Source organism: Fundulus heteroclitus, chromosome 17, assembly GCF_011125445.2.
Source record: "Fundulus heteroclitus isolate FHET01 chromosome 17, MU-UCD_Fhet_4.1, whole genome shotgun sequence".
NCBI classification, from domain to species: Eukaryota; Metazoa; Chordata; class Actinopteri; order Cyprinodontiformes; family Fundulidae; genus Fundulus; species Fundulus heteroclitus.
The window spans coordinates 25,329,547-25,351,637 of record NC_046377.1 but is presented as its reverse complement, the minus strand read 5'-3'; the positions used below and the strand labels follow the sequence as shown (position 1 = coordinate 25,351,637).

Here is a 22,091-nt window from a genome sequence, read left to right as displayed (position 1 = left end):
CATTAAATGTAATTATCGGGACTAGAAGCTGGAATCTGAATTCTAGAACTTTAATGGGTTCTCTTCAGACAGGAACTGGGTTCCACTCAGGGTCAAATGTATACATACACCCCCCCCATAATTTGGTAAAAGACTCAGCTGCTCGGTTCTCCACCACACATTTCCTGTAGACCTCTGCAGTGAATCGGGTCGGTTTCCTGAAACAGAACCGGCTTTTAATCCGAGTCCAGAGATTTTCAACGGATTGGGTTTCTTCAACCTGTAAACGTTCTAAACAGAGAAGGTTGCTGCAGCCAGCTCTGTTACCTTAGCACGACCCGCAGAACCTTAGAACAAACAGTTCTGCAGAACCGCCAGCAGAGATTGGGTTTAATGGTAGAACATGTGATCCAGGTTAGACAGCATCTCCAGTCATTTGGACCGAAGCGGGTCATCAGATGTTCAGAGGATTCAACGATTTAGAACCCAAAGACCAGAGTTCTGCCGGTCCGGCTGACCCAGAAGCACCTGAGATGTTGCCAGAGTGACACCTCCTGTTTCAGAACATCTCTGGACAGGTTCGTTTCTTCAGAGGAGTCTGCAGCGATTTAATGAGCATCAGATTAAAGTTTAGGGAGATTATCTTTTTTCAGATCAGCTGTACTGTTAAATCATCCAAACTGGACCGAATCTAAAGTTCTGCTGCAGTACTGGTCCATAAATATCAGCAGAAGTTGGGTTTATGATCGCACTGCGGGGTGCAGGGTGAGTGTTTGTCCAGCAGGGGGCGGTGCAGGACCGGCTGTGACTGCACGGTACCTGATTTCTGGGGGAAATGCAGCTAATTGGACTTCTTTGCTCAGACATTAATGGCGCTGCTGGTGGCTTTAGGGATCCGTTTCTCTGAGCCTCATGTCTGATGGAGCTGCATGTTGGTGAGATGTTTCCTCAGGTTGTTTCCTCAGGTTGTCTCCTCAGGATGTTTCCTCAGGTTGTTTCCTCAGGTTGTCTCCTCAGGATGTTTCCACAGGTTGTCTCCACAGCTCTGAGGGAAGCGACCTATCAGCGGGCCACGCAGAAACTCCTCTGGAGCCGCAACATCTGAGCTTCATGAAAATTATTCCACACTTTTCTTCTGGGACTCATTAGTAGCGACTCTGGCAGAAACATGGAAATTAAAGCCCGATAATTCTTTTTACAGCCTTAGAGGTCCTAAAGGAAAATAACTGTCTATCATATTAGAGGTTCCACGGATCCTATGTGTTCTGGATCGGTTCCTGGTCAAACATGCCTTGGGGAATAATTACAAATAAAGTTAGTGTGAAAAATAATTTATTTAAAAAAAAGTTTTATGATGAAGTAAATGAAGACGAACTGAAATGATTCTTTAATCAGAAGCAGATTAATGAGCCTTTGGCAGGAAAGCTAAAATATTTCCATAACTTTGGATTTGAAGATGCTGAAGACGAGCTGGATTTTTGACAGTAATTCACAAATAAAGATTTACTGACGTCATGTGACAGAATCCTACATTTTTAAAAACTTTTTGTTTGTTTGGTTTGCTTATTAAATGTTTTAAAATGTATGTTTGCCGATCGAACAATTTATTTTGTGTTTCTAATATTTCTATCGGAACATAATTTATATTTTAATAATATTTTAAGCTTTTATGACCTAAAATTGCGCTGCTTTCTTTGCGGTTTTATTTTGAAAATCTGGAGGGGCGTGGCCAGTGCGTCACGCTGCCTGTCAGTCAGCGCTCAGGGACAGACTGACCCACACTGCTCTGCAGAAAGCTCCGGCTGCAGCTCTTTAATCCGAACCGGAGTCCTAACAGTTTCCACCGAACCGCTGCCAGAGAGGAGCGCTCTTTCCCAGAACTGGAACCGAACAGGTGACCTGTGCCATGCAGTTCTGATCCGGTTCGGACCTTTGGATGAGTCCAGAGCTGCAGGTAAGCTCGGTCTAATATTTCTGCGGCGCCAACAAACAGGTGAACCAGAAGGTTCTGGAGGCTGGACGGTCACAGAATAATGTTAAAATCCCAGTAGAACCTCGTGGTGGTACCGGACGGTCTGCTTTGGAGGTCATGTGTTGGATGGAACCAACGAAACTTGATCTGTTTCTGAAAACAGCACCTGAATGGACAGGAACCGACCGAGCGGAACCGCTTACATGTGCCGGTTCTGGATGTGATCCGAGTTGGTTTGAGGTCAGCAGAGGTGCTGATCAGGAGCAGCTGACCCAATCAGGAAGGTTCACCTGTGTGACACCTGGAACCAGCACCTGTCCCAGAGAAGCTGAACTGTCTGGGCCCATTCTGTGTTGGTTCTGTTGGTTCCGTCTGGTTCTGTTCAGTGTCTGAATCCAGTTTAAGTTTCCTGGTTCTGATGAGTTTATGTATGTAGAACTAATTGACAATGTCATCTGGAGACAAGGCGACCCGGTTCATGGAAAATCAGGTCCAGTCATGCAGATGGATTCAGTTGTCGGTTCTGTTTGGACCTTGGTTCTAAAACCCTGCAGATGCTGTCTGGTTCTGATGCCAAGCTGTAAAGAGTTCTTCCTGTTCAGTGTTCTGCATGTTTGTTAGGTTCTGTTCTGGGTTTCTCTCAGTTTGTTCAGATGTTCCAGGTCGTCAGCCCGGTTCCTCAAGGCCTGGCTTCCTGGTCCAGTTCCACAGAACGTGGGTTCTGATGTTTTGTTTGGGTTGGTTCTGACAGGGTTCAGTTAAACTCGACCCTAACGTTCAGTCTGTAATTTCTCAGAGTCAGAACATTATTCTCCAGGTTCTGTTTGGGTTCTTTGTGTCTGTAGTTCAGTTCTGCTGTTTCAGACCCGGTTATCAAACCTTCCTGTGATGGTTCTGGTCCAGCACTCGGACTGTTTACATGGTTCTGGTGGTTTGGATCAGGGTTCTGCTGTTCCCTGTTGTTGTTTTGCTGCAGCCTCCTGGGGACCCAGCGGGGCCCCTGGGGGACCTTTGAGTCGGGCCTGTTGCGTAATCAGAAACGTTCTGTGTCCGGGCTCAGATCAAAGTCCAAACGGGGCCGCCTCGCTGCGGTTCTGGATGGTTCTGGGTTTGGGGGGAGGGGTGGGACTCGAGTCACATGACTGCTGATCAATCTGCTCCTCTGATGTTCTGTAAATAAAACCAGCAGGAGACGGGGGGGGGGGGGCAGGAAGTGACATCATGCTCCTTTAACTGTAACCAGGCGTTTCCCGGGAGACGCCTTGTTTGTGCGGTCGCCGGGGCGACGGCGTGACATCACGGTACCTGCCAGGTGTGATGTGCTGGAGCAGCAGTGAGGGATCAGGAGTCGAGTTGCAGGTGGAGGCTCACCTTTTGTTACCTGCTGGTCCAGGGCCGGATCCCCCTGAGGAGGGGCCCCGCGGCTGAGGGGGGCAGCTGGGCCCCCTCTGGACCCCCGCAACAAACTGGGTCCCCTCAGCTAACCGGGTCAGACCGGGCCGGTGGTTCAGAACCACCGTCATCTACACGGATCCAGGATCAGCTGCCAGGGAACCTCCTGGTGGAGCGGCGTGAGGAACCAACCGGATCCAGGGGTTCTGCTGACCCGTCACTCTCTGGTCCAACTGGCCTCCAGTTGGTTCTGGATTATCTGGTTCTGGTCGGCGTTTGGGTCCAAAGCCACAGCCAGACAAGAACCATTCAGAGATGCGAGCTGTGAACTGATGTAACAGCAGCGTACAAAACAGGAGGAAAGTCAAAGTGGGCGGGGCCAAAACAGGAAGCTGAATGATGTCACTCAGAAACAGGAAGTAGAAGCGTTATCAGAGGAACAACAGCGCTGCTGGGAATTATTTTCTGTTCTGAGCGAATGAAAAATGGGAACAAACGAGATGTTTAGATTAGAAACGGATCTGGATGTTTGAAAGATGAAAAACAGAAGTTACGTTTGTCTTTCATTTAAAGTTAAAAACCAAACCACAGCAAACTATAACAAGAAGCAATATTACAGGAAAACATAGAGATTATTTAAAATATAAAAATACTTGCTAAAGAAAGATGACCAGAACCAAAGAAATGAAACAAAACCAAATCAGAGGAATCATTATCAATATAAAAGTTAAAATTAATTAAAGAAACAGATTTCTACATTTAAAAGAACCGAGCCCGGTTCTGCCGGAGGTTTTTCCTTCCCGTTAATGGGTGGTTTTTCTTCCCACTGTCGCTTCATGCTTGCTCAGTATGAGGGATTGCAGCAAAGCCATGTACAATGCAGATGACTCTCCCTGTGGCTCTACGGTTCCCCAGGAGTGAATGCTGCTTGTCGGGACTTTGATGCAATCCACTGGTTTCCTTATATAGGACATTTTTGACCAATCTGTATAATCTGACCCAATCTGTATAATATGATTGAACTTGACTTTGTAAAGTGCCTTGAGATGACATGTTTCATGATTTGGCGCTATATAAATAAAATTGAATTGAATTGAATTGAAAAATAAGATAAACCAATCATCGTCATCAGAAACAAACTACACTAAAGTGAGATTTATTAAGTTTATCAAGACAATAGTTTTAATAAATTCCTGTCCTGAGGTACGGAATGTAAACAGTCATATTCCATAAATTACTAAATACTTGTTTTCCAGATGAAAAACTCTTTAATCCGTTGTTTAACATACTTTTTATTAAGCTTTTATTGGTCCGATGAAATATTCTAAAATTAAATGTTTCTATTGGCTGGAAATAAATCATCAGTGTTGATCTATATAAACTTTAGTTTCCTTTAGTGAATTGAGTTTCAATAATATTGTAATTTATTAAATATGACTGTATTCACTATAATCGATGGGTTCTGTTGGGTCGGTTCTGACCGGGTCAAAGGTTCCCCGACCATCTGCCACCTGTTGCTCACCTTCAGGCCCCGCCTCCCACCTGTCAGTCACAAATTAACGGCTTAACGAGCCGGGAGCATCAGCAGCTGATCCTCAGTAATCTGCTCCTTCCTGCAGCCGACACGCAGCCGCTCGGTTCTGGTTCTGGTTCTGACACGCCTGTGGACCGGTTTGCTCAGGTAGGTTCAGCTCTTTGACTGGTGTGGGTCGGCTGTAGACCGGGTCTGTAACCCCAGACCCGGTTTGTTAGTAAGTAGCCAATCAGGTGACAGTACTTCAGAACCATGTGATCCGAGTCGGACCCGGTTGGTTCCTCTGTTCAGGAAACAGCGATGAGGGAGTTGGCTGCAGCAGATCTGAGGTCAGTGTTTGGGTTGAGAGGAACGGTCCAGATCCAGTGTTTGGTTCTGTACAGGAGACAATTGGTACCAGCAGAACTAGAACCTGTTAGAACTGAGAGGAACAACTTCAGATCCAAATGGAACCTCATCAGGAAAGCTGGTGGAACCGTCAGATGACGATAGCAGAACCGCAGGATCAGAACTCATGGATCAGTATTGGGGGGTTTGATTATAGCAGAACCAGTACAGTAGGTGGATGGCCCAGTTCCGTACTGGATCAGAACCATCGAGTCTGCTTTGGAAACTTTGCTCAAGATGGTCTGAAGGACTCAAGTTCTGAAAATGAGGATCAGGAGGTTTGGTTCTGATTGGACCGGGCCGACGGTTAGAATCTGTCTGGACCAGAGGTACCGGGAAGGTTCTGGTTCTGGCAGATCTGATTAACATTCATCTGAACATTTGGACCCAGAAAGTTCTTCAGATGTTTTTCCCTCAGAGTTGAACTGGATGTTAAAATAAGAAATTAAAGTCAGAATTATTAATTCACTTAGAAATAAAGTCAAATTTACTAAGATTACATTTTATTAAGGAGTGAAGAAAAATGAAAAAATAAAAATACTATAAATATAAAAGGCTGAAAAATATATTTCTAAAAAAAACTGTCTGATAGGAAGTTGAACAATAAAGATAAACGTAGAACCCAGTGAGAATTCAGGGAACTCCCGGGTCAGCAGTCCAAAGTCGGACCTCCAGAACCCCCCCCCCCCAGAACTGACGAGCTCAGCACTTTCAAGATTATTCTGGACTATTTTTAGCCTGGTGCTGCGTTCAGGTGCTCTGAGACCTGCTGTGGAACCGGGTCAGATGTGAGGAGAACGCTGCGGGCCTCCAATCAGAACCGCAGGGTTCTTTTGGTGCTCTGGACCAATCACACTGCAGCTGCAGTCAGACGGTCAAAGGTCAGAGGGTCAAAGGTGGATGGAGCTCCATAAGATCCATTTATTCATCAGACCTGAAGAGTTCAGAGCAGAACCTCAGGAGAACAGGTTGGAAGAACCCGACACTGAGTTCTGGTGGGTCCAGAAAAATTAAGGATTAAAATTAATATTTTTAAGCAAAATGGAATCAAATAAACAAGTTTAGAAATAATTGAAAAGGGAAAACAGGAACCCTGAAGGTCCGGTTCAAGTCGAGTCCAGAATTTAAAGGAACGTAGAACCGGGCCGTCTTAGAAGCGGAGAACAAACCGTCTTCAGTCCACATCAACCAAAGGAAATCGTTTATGTTGCTTTAAGCTTTTATTGTGAAAGGGCAGCGACTCCAGAACCAACCAAGCCGAATGGGTTCAGAGTCCAACAGAACCGTCCGGTTAAAATCAGCCACAAAGAGAACCTTTAACTTGCATTAGATTAGCGTGTACTGACCCGGGAAGCTTGGCTGGGCCGACCAGAACTCTGAGCAGAGCGGCTCAGGTCCAGAACATCCAGAACTCTGAGCAGAGTGGCTCAGGTCCAGAACATCCAGAACTCTGAGCAGAGCGGCCCAGGTCCAGAACATCCAGAACTCTGAGCAGAGTGGCTCAGGTCCAGAACATCCAGAACTCTGAGCAGAGCGGCTCAGGTCCAGAACATCCAGAACTCTGAGCAGAGCGGCTCAGGTCCAGAACATCCAGAACTCTGAGGGAAATTCTGTCCATGTGGAGGAAAACCAGGAGTCGGGATCCAGATCCGATGGTTCTGGATCAGATGGTTCTGGAAAAAATGTTCTGTAACAAATAGTTCTGGGTCAGACGTATCAGGATCTGGGCCCAGTTTAGCACACGTCTGGTTCCTGCAGGGCTGTTCTGAGGATGGGTTCTGATCCGTTTCAGATCTGCATCAGAGGTCGGGTTTTGTGAAGTTAAAGTCCAGTTTGGCAGAACCACCGATCAGAACCGTAACCACCATCTTTTGGAAACGATGATTTCAGGGGAACAGAACATTTTTAGGAACTGTACAAAGATCCAAACCTACAGAACCTCACTGAGTTCTGTGTGAGAACGAAACGGGCCTCAGTCCTCTGTGTTCTGGTTCCTTTAAGTCGGTGGTTCTGAGTTCTGCGGGTTTGTGTTGTGTGAGGGTTTCTCAGTTCTGCTGGTTCTGATCTCTCCAGAGCGGCAGACGGTTCTGTAGGTTCTGATCTCTCCAGAGCGGTAGACGGTTCTGCTGGTTCTGGTCTCTCCAGAGCGGCAGACGGTTCTGCAGGTTCTGATCTCTCCAGAGCAGTAGACGGTTCTGCTGGTTCTGATCCCTCCAGAGCGGTAGACGGTTCTGTAGGTTCTGATCTCTCCAGAGCGGTAGACGGTTCTGCTGGTTCTGATCTCTGGGCCCGTGGGCTCAGCCGTATGTAGGTTACAGAGCTAAATGAGGAGCAGCGTGGCCTGGATGCTGCAGCGCTCCAATCGATCAGCGCCACTCTGACCCGCATCAATACAGCCGACCCGGTACTCCACACGCTTCCTGCCTCTGGCCCGGCACGCACGCAGAACCGTTCCGACCCGAACAATAAACCTGCATCTGCTGATTCTGCGGAGCAGAAAAAGGGTCGGGACCTGCGGTTCTGAAAGAACCGAGTGGAGGAGAAAGCTGTGAGCTGGCGGTGTGACCCGACGCAGTACCCGTCCAGAACCTTTTGGGTTTGTGCTGATTAGTAAGAGGGATGGAGAAGGTCGCTGGAACGTCTTCTTCCATGCAGCGTTTGCTCCGGTCACGTTCAGAACCTCCTTCACTAGAACCTGGAGGGAAATGCTGTCGGAACCAGACATGTGGGCCATTCTCAGCAGAACCTGAGCTTCTGATCCTAGAACCTTCTGGTGGGCTCACATGGACCTTTCTATGTCTGCGGTGTCAGGGGAACAGAACCTTCAGGTCCAGTTTCTCCAGAACCGTACAGCAGAGAAATCTACCAGGAGTGGATGAGAGTGGGCGTGTCTCTGCACGCTGGGCTCTGATTGGACAGAAAACAGGAAGTCCTCCTGCAGCGGCCGACAAGATCAAACTGTGGCCGTGAAAGGAGTTTAAATCCAAAGGTTCTGCACATTCCACCGGGTCAGAACCATCAAGTACCTCCTGTAGAAAATCAGAGGGGATCAGAACCATAACTGGGTCAGTCCAACTTCCTGATGAATGATGGTTCTGATGAAGAGGATGGCTGAGATATGGAGGTCCAATCGGACTGCTGCAACCAGAGTTATCCGGTGCTTAAACTGTCTGGTCTCAGTCGGTTCTGGTTTTGGACCCTGTGTTCTGCTGACAGCAACCTGATGAATAACGGTGTAATGATTAGCTGCTGAGGAGAACCGGGTCACGGGTCCGGTTAACACCTAATCAATCATCTGGTAATGAGTGACTGAAGAGGAAGTTCAGAGCAGTGAACCTTCCTCATGGGTCCACACGGTCCCACGGGTTCTGGTGTTCCCAGCAGGGTTCAGCAGAACCCAGCCGGATCCCTGCAGCAGAACCCGGGTCCAGTGGGCAGTACAGACCAATAATGAGGGTTCTGCTGGGGCCTCAGCAGGAGCCACATGGAGACTAGCGACACTTTATTACTGGAGTGAAGGAGGAACGCTGAGCTTTGACCCGTCAGAACCGGACCGGGCCGTCAGAACCGGACTGGGCCCAGCCGGACTGGACCCAGCCGGACTGGACCGGGCCCAGCCGGGCCTTTATTTGTTAAAGGAGCAGTTCAATGGTAGATGCTTGTACCTGTGCAGCGTTCACCTGGTCTGACCACCTCAAAGCGCTTCAGCCGGTCACTCCCTGACGGTGGTGAGCTATGCTAGCAGCCACAGCTGCTGGTCGGAGCAGGGAATCTAACCGGCAACCAACAAGCAACATTTCATTATTTTAGACCTAAACAAAAGTTTAGTGACAAACTAAAAGTGTCTTTTTAGACGGACTGAGGTTAGACGCCACACACCATCTCTCTGTTCTCCAGGTTCTTGTTTACATAGCCGGGCCGGCCATGCGGCATAAAATGCCACCGTCAGGCACAAAATGGCGGACGGCGCCGCCATCGGATCAAAGCGTTCTCTTGCTAACAGCTTTATAAAGTTCTGAGCTCCTCTGAAAGGCGAGGCTGTTCTGCTGAGTTTTCATCCTTTGCTAACAGGCTCATAGGTGGAGCTCCTGGTTTCTGCTCAGTTCTCTTTGCTTCCTGTTCTGACCTGAATCTGCTGGAAGGCTGGAAGCTGCTGAGATGTTCTCCTCTCTGCAGGATGATGGACCTCTGGTGGTCTGGAGATGAGCTTCTGGCCCCTCCCTAGGTTATTGCTGATGTCATCCTGGTGTTAACAGACACTTTGCAGAACTGACGTTCTTCTAAGCGTTGTATTTTTTTACAGCACAGCTGTGGAACGGTACATGTTCCCTATAGACATTGGTTCTAGATTCTGAAGTTCTCTGTTATAGATGTTGGTTCTAGATTCTGAAGTTTTCTCCTATAGACGTTGGTTCTAGATTCTGAAGTTTTCTCCTATAGACGTTGGTTCTAGATTCTGAAGTTCTCTGCTATAGACGTTGGTTCTAGATTCTGAAGTTTTCTCCTATAGACGTTGGTTCTAGATTCTGAAGTTCTCTGCTATAGACGTTGGTTCTAGATTCTGAAGTTTTCTCCTATAGACGTTGGTTCTAGATTCTGAAGTTCTCTGCTATAGACGTTGGTTCTAGATTCTGAAGTTCTCTGTTATAGATGTTGGTTCTAGATTCTGAAGTTTTCTCCTATAGACGTTGGTTCTAGATTCTGAAGTTTTCTCCTATAGACGTTGGTTCTAGATTCTGAAGTTCTCTGCTATAGACGTTGGTTCTAGATTCTGAAGTTTTCTCCTATAGACGTTGGTTCTAGATTCTGAAGTTCTCTGCTATAGACGTTGGTTCTAGATTCTGAAGTTTTCTCCTATAGACGTTGGTTCTAGATTCTGAAGTTCTCTGCTATAGACGTTGGTTCTAGATTCTGAAGTTCTCTGCTATAGACGTTGGTTCTAGATTCTGAAGTTCTCTGCTATAGACGTTGGTTCTAGATTCTGAAGTTCTCTGCTATAGACGTTGGTTCTAGATTCTGAAGTTTTCTCCTATAGACGTTGGTTCTAGATTCTGAAGTTCTCTGTTATAGACGTTGGTCCTAGATTCTGAAGTTATCTCCTATAGACGTTGGTTCTAGATTCTGAAGTTTTCTCCTATAGACGCTGGTTCTAGATTCTGAAGTTCTCTGCTATAGACGTTGGTTCTAGATTCTGAAGTTCTCTGCTATAGACGTTGGTTCTAGATTCTGAAGTTTTCTCCTATAGACGTTGGTTCTAGATTCTGAAGTTTTCTCCTATAGACGTTGGTTCTAGATTCTGAAGTTTTCTCCTAAAGACGTTGGTTCTAGATTCTGAAGTTTTCTCCTATAGACGTTGGTTCTAGATTCTGAAGTTTTCTCCTATAGACGTTGGTTCTAGATTCTGAAGTTTTCTCCTATAGACGTTGGTTCTAGATTCTGAAGTTTTCTCCTATAGACGTTGGTTCTAGATTCTGAAGTTTTCTCCTAAAGACGTTGGTTCTAGATTCTGAAGTTTTCTCCTATAGACGCTGGTTCTAGACTCTGAAGTTCTCTGCTATAGATGTTGGTTCTAGATTCTGAAGTTCTCTGCTATAGACGCTGGTTCTGGACCCGGCTTTAAACGTCTGCAGAGATTGCAGGCTTTTACTCTGAAGGGCCCAGGTAGGGGCAGGAAGCGGGTTCCTCTGCACCTGTTCAGGTGTGTGAAGCTGGAGGCGGCAGCAGACGGGTCGTCAGCACAATGGGTCCAGAAACAAAGAGAACAAAGCAGCTGAAAGTTCTGCGGTGGAAAGTAAAGAGGATTGAAAGGGTTTACGCCCATGTGGACTCTGACCCCCCACAGCTGAACGGCTTTGGTCCAGGTAAACAGAACCTGAAGGGGAACTGCAGAGTCACAGCTGAGTGGAGGGTGTGGTTCTGATCAGCGGTTCTCTTCTCATGGCAGCAGGAGGCAAAGTCCAGTTTCTCCGCCCAGAGCAAACAGCAGGAACTCAGTAAACAAGGCCGTGATGTCATCAGAGTGGGCGGGGCCTCTGTGTCTGCAGGTGCAGCAGAGGAACTTCAGCACCTTTCTGCTTCAGCTCAGAGGTTCTGGCTGGGCAGCGGTCCAACGGCTGGTTCTGAGTCCAGAAGAACCGGTCGGGTCTGCAGGTTCCCCTCATTATTCCTTAAACAGGAACCTCTGGTCTGGTCCGAATGCTGCTGGGGGGTCTGTCCCCTAAACCGGCTCTGGTTCTTCCAGAACCCCGGTTCTTCTATCCCAGACCGTTTTGGAAGATCTGACCCTCCTAAAGATCTCTGGGGACCTCTGAGGTCCGACATGGTTCCCCAGGACACAACTGGACCTGAACATTTGTCCAGCACCTATTTTTCTGTGGCTGGTAAAACATTTAAGCACATTTTAGTTTTAAACTCAAACTGTCCGTTCAGGGTCCAGAACCTCCTCGGTCGGCTTGGATTGACCTGGTTCTGTTGTTCCTGGTTCTGTTGTTCCTGGTTCTGTTGTTCCTGGGTCTGTTGTTCCTGTGTCTGTTTGTTCTCTGGGGCTTTCTTCCTCCCTAATCTGGGCCTTGCAGGTGCCGCTCCTCCTCCTCTCACTGTAGATACAGTCCGGTTGCGTGGATACGGACGGGAATAAAGCGAGCCGTGGGAAAAGTAATCACACGCGGCCCAGCCGGGTCATAAATCAGCCTTTGTGTGCAGACTTTTAATTTCAGCCTGGTTGGCACTCTGAACTGGACCTCTGAGAGGTTCTGAGCCACCAGAACCGTCATGTGGACCAGGCTGTGTTCTGTGAACAGAAGCAGTCGCACTGAGCATGTGCAAACTGCAGGTCAGAGGTCGTCCTCAGATGAAGAAAGCGAGTCTCCTAATAATCAGAGGAAATGTCTCTGCTGCCTTATAATTATCATGATTCTTCTGTTTGTCCTCGGTAATCGGACTTCTCAACCTCCGGGTCAGAACCTCTGACTGGAAAGTCGGTGTTAGGAGTCGAAGAGTTGGTGCAACATGATGGTGCTACTCACTGCGGCGTCGAGTTAAACCTCATACCTGCTACTGCTTGTAGCATCTTTCTGTGATTTTATGGAACATTTAGTCAGTCGTACAGGTTCTGCCTGTCAGTGTTCATCAGACGGCATGTTTCAGCTGTTTCTCTGTAGAAAATACCGCCTAGAACAGCGTTACTGTTTTAACAACAGAGCCAGCGTCCGTGTTTTTTCCTGCTGTCCAACAAGGCAAACTGGACGTAACCTGCAGCTTTGTCCCAACCTCTGAGGAGAAAGGAACGCAGCATTACTGCCGTCCAGAGCTGGAAACCATCCAGAACCCATAACACCATCCTCCATGTTTCTGACTCCATCCTCCATGTTTCTGACTCCACCCTCCGTGTCTCTGACTCCATCCTCCGTGTCTCTGACTCCATCCTCCATGTCTCTGACTCCATCCTCCATGTCTCTGACTCCATCCTCCGTGTCTCTGACTCCATCCTCCGTGTCTCTGACTCCATCCTCCGTGTCTCTGACTCCATCCTCCGTGTCTCTGACTCCATCCTCCATGTCTCTGACTCCATCCTCCGTGTCTCTGACTCCATCCTCCATGTTTCTGACTCCATCCTCCATGTCTCTGACTCCATCCTCCATGTTTCTGACTCCATCCTCCATGTCTCTGACTCCATCCTCCATGTCTCTGACTCCATCCTCCGTGTCTCTGACTCCATCCTCCGTGTCTCTGACTCCATCCTCCATGTCTCTGACTCCATCCTCCGTGTCTCTGACTCCATCCTCCATGTCTCTGACTCCATCCTCCGTGTCTCTGACTCCATCCTCCGTGTCTCTGACTCCATCCTCCGTGTCTCTGACTCCATCCTCCGTGTCTCTGACTCCATCCTCCGTGTTCCGGACTCCATCCTCCATGTCTCTGACTCCATCCTCCACGTCTCTGACTCCATCCTCCACGTCTCTGACTCCATCCTCCACGTCTCTGACTCCATCCTCCATGTCTCTGACTCCATCCTCCATGTCTCTGACTCCATCCTCCATGTTTCTGACTCCGTCCTCCATGTCTCTGACTCCGTCCTCCATGTCTCTGACTCCGTCCTCCACGTCTCTGACTCCATCCTCCACGTCTCTGACTCCATCCTCCATGTTTCTGACTCCATCCTCCATGTCTCTGACTCCATCCTCCGTGTCTCTGACTCCATCCTCCATGTCTCTGACTCCATCCTCCACGTCTCTGAATCCATCCTCCATGTCTCTGACTCCATCCTCCACGTCTCTGACTCCATCCTCCACGTCTCTGACTCCATCCTCCATGTCTCTGACTCCATCCTCCATGTCTCTGACTCCATCCTCCATGTCTCTGACTCCATCCTCCATGTTTCTGACTCCATCCTCCATGTTTCTGACTCCGTCCTCCATGTCTCTGACTCCGTCCTCCACGTCTCTGACTCCATCCTCCGTGTCTCTGACTCCATCCTCCGTGTCTCTGACTCCATCCTCCATGTCTCTGACTCCATCCTCCGTGTTCCGGACTCCATCCTCCATGTCTCTGACTCCATCCTCCGTGTCTCTGACTCCATCCTCCGTGTCTCTGACTCCATCCTCCGTGTCTCTGACTCCATCCTCCGTGTCTCTGACTCCATCCTCCGTGTTTCTGACTCCATCCTCCATGTCTCTGACTCCATCCTCCGTGTTCCGGACTCCATCCTCCATGTCTCTGACTCCATCCTCCGTGTCTCTGACTCCATCCTCCGTGTCTCTGACTCCATCCTCCGTGTCTCTGACTCCATCCTCCGTGTCTCTGACTCCATCCTCCATGTCTCTGACTCCATCCTCCGTGTCTCTGACTCCATCCTCCGTGTCTCTGACTCCATCCTCCATGTCTCTGACTCCATCCTCCGTGTTCCGGACTCCATCCTCCATGTCTCTGACTCCATCCTCCGTGTCTCTGACTCCATCCTCCGTGTCTCTGACTCCATCCTCCGTGTCTCTGACTCCATCCTCCGTGTCTCTGACTCCATCCTCCGTGTTCCGGACTCCATCCTCCATGTCTCTGACTCCATCCTCCACGTCTCTGACTCCATCCTCCACGTCTCTGACTCCATCCTCCACGTCTCTGACTCCATCCTCCATGTCTCGACTCCATCCTCCATGTCTCTGACTCCATCCTCCATGTTTCTGACTCCGTCCTCCATGTCTCTGACTCCGTCCTCCATGTCTCTGACTCCGTCCTCCACGTCTCTGACTCCATCCTCCACGTCTCTGACTCCATCCTCCATGTTTCTGACTCCATCCTCCATGTCTCTGACTCCATCCTCCGTGTCTCTGACTCCATCCTCCATGTCTCTGACTCCATCCTCCACGTCTCTGAATCCATCCTCCATGTCTCTGACTCCATCCTCCACGTCTCTGACTCCATCCTCCACGTCTCTGACTCCATCCTCCATGTCTCTGACTCCATCCTCCATGTCTCTGACTCCATCCTCCATGTCTCTGACTCCATCCTCCATGTTTCTGACTCCGTCCTCCACGTCTCTGACTCCGTCCTCCACGTCTCTGACTCCATCCTCCACGTCTCTGAATCCATCCTCCACGTCTCTGACTCCATCCTCCACGTCTCTGACTCCATCCTCCATGTCTCTGACTCCATCCTCCGTGTCTCTGACTCCATCCTCCGTGTCTCTGACTCCATCCTCCATGTCTCTGACTCCATCCTCCGTGTCTCTGACTCCATCCTCCGTGTCTCTGACTCCATCCTCCATGTCTCTGACTCCATCCTCCGTGTTCCGGACTCCATCCTCCATGTCTCTGACTCCATCCTCCGTGTCTCTGACTCCATCCTCCGTGTCTCTGACTCCATCCTCCGTGTCTCTGACTCCATCCTCCGTGTCTCTGACTCCATCCTCCGTGTTCCGGACTCCATCCTCCATGTCTCTGACTCCATCCTCCACGTCTCTGACTCCATCCTCCACGTCTCTGACTCCATCCTCCACGTCTCTGACTCCATCCTCCATGTTTCTGACTCCGTCCTCCATGTCTCTGACTCCGTCCTCCACGTCTCTGACTCCATCCTCCACGTCTCTGACTCCATCCTCCATGTTTCTGACTCCATCCTCCATGTCTCTGACTCCATCCTCCGTGTCTCTGACTCCATCCTCCATGTCTCTGACTCCATCCTCCACGTCTCTGAATCCATCCTCCATGTCTCTGACTCCATCCTCCACGTCTCTGACTCCATCCTCCACGTCTCTGACTCCATCCTCATGACTCCATCCTCCATGTCTCTGACTCCATCCTCCATGTCTCTGACTCCATCCTCCATGTCTCTGACTCCATCCTCCATGTTTCTGACTCCATCCTCCATGTTTCTGACTCCGTCCTCCATGTCTCTGACTCCGTCCTCCACGTCTCTGACTCCATCCTCCACGTCTCTGAATCCATCCTCCACGTCTCTGACTCCATCCTCCACGTCTCTGACTCCATCCTCCATGTTTCTGACTCCATCCTCCATGTCTCTGACTCCATCCTCCATGTTTCTGACTCCATCCTCCATGTTTCTGACTCCGTCCTCCATGTTTCTGACTCCATCCTCCATGTCTCTGACTCCATCCTCCACGTCTCTGACTCCATCCTCCACGTCTCTGACTCCATCCTCCACGTCTCTGACTCCATCCTCCATGTTTCTGACTCCATCCTCCATGTCTCTGACTCCATCCTCCATGTTTCTGACTCCGTCCTCCATGTTTCTGACTCCATCCTCCATGTCTCTGACTCCATCCTCCATGTCTCTGACTCCATCCTCCACGTTTCTGACTCCATCCTCCACGTTTCTGACTCCATCCTCCATGTTTCTGACTCCATCCTCCATGTTTCTGACTCCGTCCTCCATGTTTCTGACTCCATCCTCCATGTCTCTGACTCCATCCTCCATGTCTCTGACTCCATCCTCCACGTCTCTGACTCCATCCTCCACGTCTCTGACTCCATCCTCCATGTTTCTGACTCCATCCTCCACGTTTCTGATAGAACCCTTCAGGGTTATAAATCGCCGTATTAAAGCTCAGGAAGCCTCCAGTCTAGGGCTAGAGGTCCGTCAGGCGTGTTTTTAAGGTACCTGAGAAGACGGGTTCCTGGTGCTGGTTCTGCTGGTTCTGCCGGTTCTGGTGCCGCTTCTTTCTCTGATGGTGACATTTCTCTCTGTTTCAGCTGAGCGTCGCCGTGCAGCAGGATGAACGGATCCGATCCTCCAGTTCTGAACGTCTTCAACTCGCACATCAAGTGGGTCCCATGGTGGCGGTGATGAAATCTGAATTTTCTTTTTGCAGATGAATAAGGATAAAAATGAGCAGCAGGCTGAACGATAATAAATCTGAAACGGAACGTTTGCTGTTCGTTCAGGAATCTGGTGGGACGTTAAGGAACAGTTTTCAGAACACTAAGAGGGAACATAAGTTCAGATAGTCCGGGTTTTAAAGGTAATGGTCTACGGTTCTGCTGGATCAGAACATTTCTGCTGCTCACTTTGAACAGAACAATGTTCTGATAAGGCGATCCAGATGTTGGACCTACTTAGGTTCCCAGCAGCAGGACGGAGGCGCCGGGTCCAACAGAACCTGCAGGAGACGAGTCTGAAATGTAGAAATGTTTCATCCTGTTTGGGAAACTTTAAACTAACGGAGTTGTGTGAAGCGCTCCTGTTATTGATATAGCAGAGTTATTATAAAGCAGCGTGGAGCTGCTGCTAATTAAAGAAAAGGTCTTTATTGCAGACGCAGCCAGAGAGGCTGAGCTCAGAGATTTACACGAGTAAAGCTGCTGATCACATGATCAGGTCACATGATCCACGCCTGTGTGTGCAGACGCCATCTGTCATCGGCGCCGAGCCGTCATTCATCTCAAACACGCTCAGAATAACGTGTGAAAATCTGCAGGTTCAGCACAGAACGCCCGCTGCTGCCTGAGGAAACGGATCAGAACCACTGAAACGGATCAGAACCACTGAAACGGATCAGAACCACTGATGATCCATCATCAGTGGTTCTGATCCGTTTAGACTGGAGGGAGGGTTCTGACTGTGAAATGCTGAAAATGAGGATAATTAATTAAAAATGGAGGGATGATGGATGGATGAATGATGGATGGATTTAGGGTTGGTGCCTAAAGTGTGACTCTGACTGCAGCTCAGTCTCTCCTCTGACCTCTGACCTCTGACCAGTCTCTGTTCTCTTTGTTCCAGCGGACACAGATCTGCGTCTCCGGATCCTCCCAGAAACAAAGCCAAGAGTGGTGCCAAAGTTCTGTACGGTGAGTCTGGTTCTGGTCCTGGTTCTGGTTCTGTGACTGAATAAACCGGACCTGCTCTCTTCTCTCCTCCTGAACAGGCTCAGAGGAATCCTATTTCCTTCGTTCGTCTTCCAAACAGAACAAGAAGAACCAGAGTGAGCCGTGTGACCCAGTGTGTGTGGTTCTGATTCTGAAGTTTTTGTCTTTAAACTGTTGGACCAGAACCCTGGTGAAGTTTGTTCATTGTGCTGCGGTGACGGTCTAGCTGCTCAGAACCTTCTGGTACCCCAAATTCTGCTTGTAGAGTTGCATAGACCCAGAAACGGGATGCTGACGAAGGCGATTGGACCCGTGCAGGCTCGGTCCAGTTGCCTCTGTACTTCCCAGAACCCAGCCAATAATTCTGAGTGCCCTCCCATCTGGACCGGACCGGTGTTGCTCTTCTGGTACCAGGCGGTACCTTCATGCTCGGTACCGGATGAAACCGGCACAAATCGGTTTCACCTCAGAAGGTCCAATCAGGTGGCAGCAGCAGCAGGGACCAATCAGGTGGCAGCAGCAGCAGGGACCAATCAGGTGGCGGCAGCAGCAGGGACCAATCAGGTGGCGGCAGCAGCAGGGACCAATCAGGTGGCGGCAGCAGCAGGGACCAATCAGGTGGCAGCAGCAGCAGGGACCAATCAGGTGGCAGCAGCAGCAGGGACCAATCAGGTGGCGGCAGCAGCAGGGACCAATCAGGTGGCAGCGTGCCGTCACTGCAGCCCAGGAGGAAGCGGTGTGCTTTTATTCTGTCCGGTTCCTGAGGAACTTTCTGCTCCAAAGCTTCTCAGGAACCTTCTGGACTTCAGGTTCTGATGGGCTCTGAGTGGGTTGCTGTGATTGGTTGCTGCAGCCTCTGCAGGTCCGGGTCCTGCGGTCCATCTACCTGCAGTCAGGTGGAGGAGCTCTGCACTGGAGCCAGGAGATAAGGGCAGACAATAACTGAGCTTTACAGAGCGTCCCTGAATGCAGCGGAGGAGCCGAGGCGTTTATGTGCCGCCTCAGCAGCTGTGAGCGCTCAGATAAACCCGGACAGAGCAGAACCGCCACTGATTTATGGATCAGGAGCTCTGGACCTTTGTTTCTTATCTCCTCCACGCGGCTCATGTGACTCATTGCTGGGAAAAGTTAAAACTGCTAAACAAAATGTCCGATGAACTGATGTGACCTCCAGTCGTCGAGGAGAACGGCGACCATGACGGCCTCTGAAGAAACGCTGCAGCCATCTTTGCTTTGCAACCGTCAGGTGACGGATGCAGCTTCACCGATCCGTCTGGATCATCAGCGGCTTCAAGCTGAGGGGAGCAGAACCTTCAGGACCGAGAGGGTCCAGCAAGATCCAGGTCCGGTGCAGAGGTCGCCCGTCATGTGCAAAGACCGAGACGAGAAGACCAGGAGAGGCTGAGGGACGCAGGTGGACATCAGAAGACCACAAACGTGATGGGTCTGATGGATCCTTCAGGTTCTGGAGACACCATGGGTCTCCTCACGTTCCTGTGTTCAGATGGAGAAACAGAAGCCAGCATCTCAGAAGATCAACACTGGGAACGATGTCATCTTCTGTGGGCCTCAGTGACCCAGAGCACTAAAAAGTGGACCTGGAACCGTGTCCACATCATCTCATCACCGAGGAACAAAGCTCCTCTCCTGCCTGGACCGTTTGACCTTCTGCTGAAGAACTTATCGTCACCAGCTGACCTGATAGACAATAACAAAGCTTTTGTTCTGGTCTTGGTTTAGAACAAAGGAAGAACTACACCAGAACCAGCATCAACAGCCTGACGGACACGTCCCAGTACCACGTGGAGGTGAGTTCTAGGTCTGGAGGTCTGGATGGAGACGTGTCTTCTCAGAAACCTGCTGATCCACAGTTAGATGCCTGACTGTTGCTGAAGCTTCAGCTCCTTCATCTCTCTCAGCACCTGACCACCTTCGTGTTGGACCGGAAGGATGGGATGATCACCGTGGACGACGGCGTCCGACGTCTGCGCCTGCTGGACGCCAAAGGCAAGGTGTGGACTCAGGAGATGCTGCTGCAGGTGGAGGACAAGGCGGTGAGCCTCATCGACCCGGATTCTCAGGTGGGACTTTAGGTCACATCTGTGCTCCTCTCAGATCTTCAGGAGTTTGGGTTCTTGGGAGAACATGCTGACCTGGACTTTTTCTCAGAACGAGTTGGAGAACTTCTCCATCCTGTCAGTGCAGCACTGCCAGGCAGTGATGAACTCCTGCAGCTACGACTCCATCCTGGCTCTGGTGTGCAAAGACTCCGGTCAGAGCAAAGCAGACCTGCACCTGTTCCAGTGTGACGACATCAAGGTAGCATAGAAAGTAAAAAAACTGAGTGTGATGACCTCTAAATGCTCCTCATAACCTACGGTGCAAACATTTCAGTTCAGTTCAGCTTTAATACGTAATTTATTCAAAATACTAGACAGCTGCACCAACTATTTCCTGTTTATATCTGGAGCTTTTATCTTTTATTATTATTATTAATCAGAAGATGATTAATCAGAATTTATCATAAAAGCTAACTGAAATTAAGAGCCAGGCAGGTAAATCTGAAGGGAATAAAGAAGAGCCGAGGATACGACCCTGTGGCGCTCCAAAGCTGACTGAAGGCTTCTTTCAGGACAACATCTGGAAATATTCCACAGTTATTTTAATGGGTTTTATCATTAAAAATGTAACATTACATTAAGCATGTTTTGTTCCAACAGGCGAATCTGATCCACTTAGATATAGAAAGTGCCATGATCGATGCCAAAGGCGGCAAAGTGAAGAAACGACCGGAGGCTCTGAAGTGAGAACCCTCAGACACTTCCTTATTCAGGCTTCAATGCTGGCAGCTGATTGGCCGATCCCTCTGTCTGCAGGATGATCCTGAAGAGCGACGGCATGATCCCGCCTCCCCCACCAAACCCCGCCCCCGAGGCGCCTGCAGCGTCCAATCAGGTGGAGCCTAGGGGCCGCGTAGCCGCGTGGTCGGCTTGGGCCAATGAGCAGCAACACTGTGAGTGATGTCACGGAGGGAGTGGGCGGAGTCACATGTTCATTATTAATGATGTTGAATCTGGTGGACACAGATTAAGAATAGATGCAGAACACGCTTCGGTTCCCCGTAGAACCGCGGAACATCTGGCGTACTGTGAGGGAGGGGCAAATAGAGAACAAATGCTGCTTAAAGCTGAGTGTAAACTCAGGTTTAACTAATTTTAATCTGCAATAACATCTAATGAAGGTACTAATAACCATCATTGAGATTTCATCAGCAAATCGTAATAAAGTAAAACCTCTAGAAAACACAATGTGCCTAAACTGACCTTAATTTGACTTAAAATGAGACTAAATCGTATAATTAAATCTAGTTTCATTTCTAATACTGAAGTTATTTAGTCTAGTTGACTTGGTAAGAATTAATATTAAAGGGTCTGGATGGGAATGGAGTATTATTAATATTATTATTATTATTGTTATTATTATTGTTATTATTATTATTGGTAATATTCTGTGTGGGTTCTGGTCTGCGCTCCTCTTCCTGCCGGATTCCTGTGTGAATCCAGATGTTTTCCCAGGGAATCGGTCCAGTCCCAGATGTTTCACATGTGATGTGCCGTTGTGTTGCAGACGAGCAGCAGCAGCTGCCGCAGGACGGCGGCGCCGCGGACGTGACGGCGCTGCTAGTGGACCGAGACGTGGTGAGGCTCAACATGTGTGTGCTGAGAGAGCAGCTGCAGGCCGTGGAGGAGACTTAAGCTGATTGACTGGAGCACAATCAGAGTTTGAAGGAAAATCAGCTTACAGTTTAAGGGGGGGGGGTGGACTCTGCTCTGTTGTTATGAGCCGGTTTGCTGAAGCATTAATGATTAAACTGAACCAACTGTTGTTCTCTCTGCAGCAAATCCTGAACCACATCCTGGACGACATCGAGTTCTTCGTCACCAAGCTGCAGAAGGCGGCCGAGGCCTTCAGCGAGCTCTCCAAGAGGAAGAAGGCCAAGAAAGGCAAGAAGAAAGGTCCAGGAGGTGAGCAGCAGCGTCCTGGAGGACTCCCCCCCCCCCCCCCCCCCCCCAAAGGCCTTTACAGAACCAGAAAAAACAGAAACATGCTTTATTCTTTAGCTTATTAATTACAGCCTTTTTGTTGTTTTGATTTACATTTTTAATTTATATATTAGTGATAACTTCACTTTAAACATTTTAAGATTACCATTTTATGATTAATTTCTTTTTATATAGATTTGTTTTATATTATGTTTATTAGATTTTTTGAACATTTATAGAAAGAAAGAAAGAAAGAAAGAAAGAAAGAACAAACAAGGAAGACAAAAAAAAGAAACAATAGGACCAAACTTGTACAGCACTGATACAAAAAACAAAAGCGGAGGCATGTACATAAATTACTGCAAACATTTGAGAAAAGTAATTAATTTATACATAAACATCATTGCGGTTCACATTACTGGTCTTTTAATTTTGAAAATTAAAAAGAATTTTGAAGTATTCTA

The 22,091-nt window shown here is 48.8% G+C and overlaps 1 protein-coding gene across 13 annotated transcripts in view; it reads left to right on the top strand.

The window, feature by feature from the left end:
- Nucleotides 1-1,729: 1,729 nt before the first annotated feature.
- Nucleotides 1,730-22,091, top strand: part of eps8a (epidermal growth factor receptor pathway substrate 8a) — a 33,767-nt gene continuing 13,405 nt past the window's right edge. For 10 of the 13 annotated variants that reach the window (XM_036149293.1, XM_036149292.1, XM_036149289.1 and 7 more), the window contains exons 1-10: nt 1,731-1,933; nt 16,469-16,540; nt 17,499-17,566; nt 19,325-19,392; nt 19,504-19,665; nt 19,754-19,903; nt 20,305-20,387; nt 20,461-20,597; nt 21,212-21,282; nt 21,483-21,609. In XM_036149293.1, the coding sequence (XP_036005186.1) occupies nt 16,491-16,540; nt 17,499-17,566; nt 19,325-19,392; nt 19,504-19,665; nt 19,754-19,903; nt 20,305-20,387; nt 20,461-20,597; nt 21,212-21,282; nt 21,483-21,609 (916 nt within the window). In that variant the 5' untranslated portion in view covers nt 1,731-1,933; nt 16,469-16,490. Of the gene's footprint in view, nt 1,934-4,922; nt 5,025-11,466; nt 11,645-16,468; nt 16,541-17,498; nt 17,567-19,324; nt 19,393-19,503; nt 19,666-19,753; nt 19,904-20,304; nt 20,388-20,460; nt 20,598-21,211; nt 21,283-21,482; nt 21,610-22,091 lie in introns of those variants that run through there. The other 3 variants (XM_036149286.1, XM_036149282.1, XM_036149283.1) reach the window with 3 other exon arrangements.